This window comes from Belonocnema kinseyi, chromosome 2 (assembly GCF_010883055.1).
Source record: "Belonocnema kinseyi isolate 2016_QV_RU_SX_M_011 chromosome 2, B_treatae_v1, whole genome shotgun sequence".
In the NCBI taxonomy this organism is placed as follows: domain Eukaryota; kingdom Metazoa; phylum Arthropoda; class Insecta; order Hymenoptera; family Cynipidae; genus Belonocnema; species Belonocnema kinseyi.
In genome coordinates, this window is record NC_046658.1 from 1,610,322 (window position 1) to 1,614,507 (window position 4,186).

At 38.8% G+C, this 4,186-nt stretch overlaps 1 protein-coding gene across 1 annotated transcript; it reads left to right on the plus strand.

The window, feature by feature from the left end:
• Positions 1-3,202: 3,202 nt before the first annotated feature.
• LOC117168016 lies at positions 3,203-4,186 on the plus strand. The gene has a single exon (XM_033353331.1). It carries the CDS (start codon positions 3,203-3,205, stop codon positions 4,184-4,186), a length of 984 nt encoding a protein of 327 aa, XP_033209222.1.

Below are 4,186 nucleotides of genomic sequence, written 5' to 3' on the forward strand. Positions count from 1 at the left end.
TCAAATTCATCGATTTTGATAAATTTCAACTAATTTGTTGAAAATTTAATTGTTTGTTGTTAAATATTAATTCTTTTAACTAAAAAGGAATAATCCTATTTCTGGTTCTATATATTTATATTTTTAATAAAAAATTAATTTTTTCATTTTTCTTTTTGGTAGAAAATTATTTTTCTTTGTTAAAATCTTTTCTTCTTTATTGAGGATTCAACTATTTTCTTGATTTTTTTTTGTTTATTGAAAATTAATGTATTTAAGGGAAATTTTAATTATTTTACTGTTGGTTGAAAACTAATAGTTTTTTGTAGAGAATGAATGTTAAGACTTTTTTTCTGATATAAGACAAAAAATGTATTTGTATCTTCTCAAGAATTATCTTCGCCTCTACATATAGAACTTAGCAGAGAACATCTCAGCAGCTGGCGTGTAAGATCAGATTAACGTCTGAGTAAGTCAATTAATTGTTCACCAATCTCATCCTCTTCATTTCTGTTCTTTTCCTACATATGCGAATGCCTCTTTTTCAATTAATGTGTTAAAATGGCTGAGATCACAGCGAGAGTAAAAATATTGAAAAAAGAACGTGGAATTATAACACGAAAATTAACGCTTTTCGCACAGTTTCTCGAAAGTTACAATTCTGAGACTCAATATCCGTCGTTAGCAAAGCATGCAGCTGAGCTGGATGAGTCTCGTGAAAGTTTCGAGAAAGTGCAATCCGAATTAGAAGATTTGGGGGAGGGAATTTTAACGGACGAAGGGTTGGATGATGAAGCGAGAAACAAATTCGACAAAAAGTATTTTGAGATTTATAACTCTACCACAAATTTGTTAGGCAATTACGCGCGCGTCTCTGCGGTTTCTGTGTCGTTAGCTCTATCAGAAAATAACAGGATAATACCCATTCAAAATGGTATTTCGGTCAAAAATCCAGTTCCAAAGGAACTTTCAGATAATTTTAAACTCCCCTCGCTAGGAGTGCCGTCTTTCAGTGGATCGTATGATACGTGGTTAGGTTTCCATGATGTTTTTTCCTCAATGATCGACAACAATGCAAAGTTATCGCCTATTTTAAAATTAAACACTTGCGAGATTGCTTAAAGGGCGAAGCCGCGGAAATTATTGCGTTGGTATCATTGTCCGCGGAAAATTACTCTGTCGCGTGGGAAATTGTAAAAGAAACTTATAATAATCGTAAATTGATTTGTTGAATATTCCTTCTATGTCTAAAGACTTTTCCATTAGAGCTTTTCTAAATAGTTTACAGAAGCATGTTAGAGCCCTTAAAATTCTCGACGAATCAGCCGATCAATGGGGAAGCCTTCTTATTGTATTAATACAAAATAAAATGTACCCCGTCACTTTAGAAAAATGGGAAGAAAGTTCGTGTGAATCAAAGCTCCCTACCTTTCAAGAACTTATTGCCTTTTTACAGTGTACAGCGCAATTAGATGATACAAAATATGCTCAATCACGTTCTAAACCAGTTAACTCAAGTGAGAAACCTTCCACTTCTCACTCACGATTAAATAATCGGCTGCAACACCTTTTTGCAGCAGCAAGCTCCCTAAATTCGTGTTTACATTGCGGGGAACAACATAGTATTTTTTCGTGTGATGTTTTCTTGAATCTTTCTCCTATAGAAAGGTTAAAATCCTGTAAAAACGCATCTCTATGCTTAAACTGCTTAAAATCAACTCACCGCACAAGCAAGTGTAATAGTGGCCCATGCAAGAAATGTCAGAAAAAACATAATTCTCTTCTGCATTTCGAAAATATAACCGAGAAAATTGCAAGCGCCTCGAATTCTTCGCAAGCTGCTTCTACTCACAATTTCATTGCAAACTAATTAACCTCAGAGAATCTGTTGTCCACGGTTATAGTGGATATTATATATAACGAAGGTTCCGTCCAGCAATGTCGTCTCTTATTGGACAACGGTTCTCAATCTCATTATTTGACAGAAAAGGTTAGTTCTATTATGAATTTACGCAAAAGGCCTGTAGACATTACAGTTTTAACTTTAGGCTAAACGTGGACTGCGATACGCCACTTTGTATCGTCCTAAATGATGCCCGTTTTAATCTATTCGTATTGGGATCTCAATTTTCCGGGATTCAATTGCACGGGTTCTGTGACGCAAGCCAGAAGGCTTACGGAGCTTGCTACTACCTACGCTGCGCTGATAAAAGTGGTCAGTATCACTCAAATCTGGTCTGCCGTAAATCAAGAGTCACCCCGGTAAAAACTGTATCGCTAGCGCGTTTGGAGCTTTGCGCGGCTCTTTTGCTAGCAAAATTACAAAATGCCATAATTCAAGCACTAAAATTCGAATTAAGCCATACTTTCTTTTGGTCAGATTCGACGGTTAGCCTTCAATGGATAAATACTCCCCCCCCCCATTTGCTTCGGACATTTTGTGCTAACCTAGTAGCAAAAATTCAGGCTCTTACGCAGTCTGCCGACTGGAGGCATGTGCCTTCTCTTGATAACCCGGCCAATCTTGTTTCTCGTGGACAAATGCCCCAAGAATTTTTAAAGCCTAGCATCTGGTCCCACGGTCCTAATTGGCTCGTCCAGGCCCAAGATACGTAGCCTAAATTTGAATGACAGCTTAAGGACACCTCTGAATTCAGAAGTCCTAATCCGGTTGAAACTTCTCTGCTTCTTCACAAATCTAATTGGAATCTTCTGGAAAAATATTCCTTACTTCCAAAATTGCAAAGGGTTCTCGCGTTCTGCCTTCGCTTCATTCATCACGCGAAGGGTAAGAATAAGCGCACCGGTAGCCGGACTGTTTCTGAACTCGATGCTTCTATGGATCGAAAAATTAAGTTAACACAAGCAAGAGATTTTTTCAGGAAATCGACTGCTTAAAGCGCGAAAAAACTATCAATAATAAGAGCAAGCTTTTATCTTTCAATCCGTTTTTGGATAAGGGATTCTCAAGGTTGGGGGTAGACTGTTTCACTCTGAATTAACCCCTGATGAAAAACATCCTATACTTCTCCTGCGAAACCATCATATCACATCTCTTATCATACGCCATCAGCACATACGACTCAAGCACGCGGGATCTCAAGCTACCTTATATGCAGTTCGAGAACGTTATTGTCCCATTGACGGTCAAAATAGAACTCGTCGTGTAATCTACTAATGCGTTCCGTGTTCTCGCGCCAAGCCTCGCAGTATAAATTACGTCATGGGAAATCTACCCGCGAAACGAATCCAATTTACCCGACCTTTTGTTCATACCGGTGTTGACTATTGCGGTCCTTTCTTTGAAAAGGAAAGGCGACATCGAAATCGTAATAAAATTAAATGCTATGTAGCAGTTTTCGTTTGTCTTGCCAGTAAAGCTACACATCTTGAATTGGTGAGTGATCTCACCACAGAAGCGTTTCTCGCAGCTTTAAAAAGATTTTTTGCGCGTTGCGGAAAGTCCAGCTCTTTAATTTCCGATAATGCTACCATGTTTGAAGGAGCAAGCCGTGAACTTGCAGAGCTTCAAGTTTTGCTATTATGTGATGAGCATAACCGAAATATTCAAGAGTTTTTAGCGAATCAAAGGGTTAATTGGAGTTTTATACCTCCTTGTTCTCCACATTTCGGCGGATTGTGGCAGGCTGGCGTGAAGTCATTTAAGAACCACCTTAAACGCACCGAAGGTGAGGCTCTGCTAACTTTTGAACAGCTTCAAACTTACATAATTGAGATTGAAGCAATTTTGAATTCCCGTCCTCTTTCTCCCCTGTCATCCGATCCTAACGACTGTCGTCCTTTAACACCTGGACATTTCTTGATTGGTGAACCCTTGACGAACTTTTCTCAAGCAAATCTGACTCACATTGCCGTGAACCGATTATCTGCATGGAAACACGTGCAAATGCTGAGACAACACATTTGGATTCGGTGGCATAAGGAATACTTAAATGAGCTCACTACTCGCACCAAGTGGAAGACGGGCTCTAGCGATGATATCACCATCGGTTCCTTGGTAGTCATGAAGGAAGACAATGCGCCACCCTTGCATTGGAAGCTAGGTCGCATTATACTTTCTAACCCTGGAAAGGATGGGGTTGTAAGAGTTGTCTCACTAAAAACTGAGACAGGCATTTATAAAAGAAGTGTAAAAGGTTTGTGTCCTCTTCCCATTGAAGAGTCTGTATGCCACGATTCATTTTAA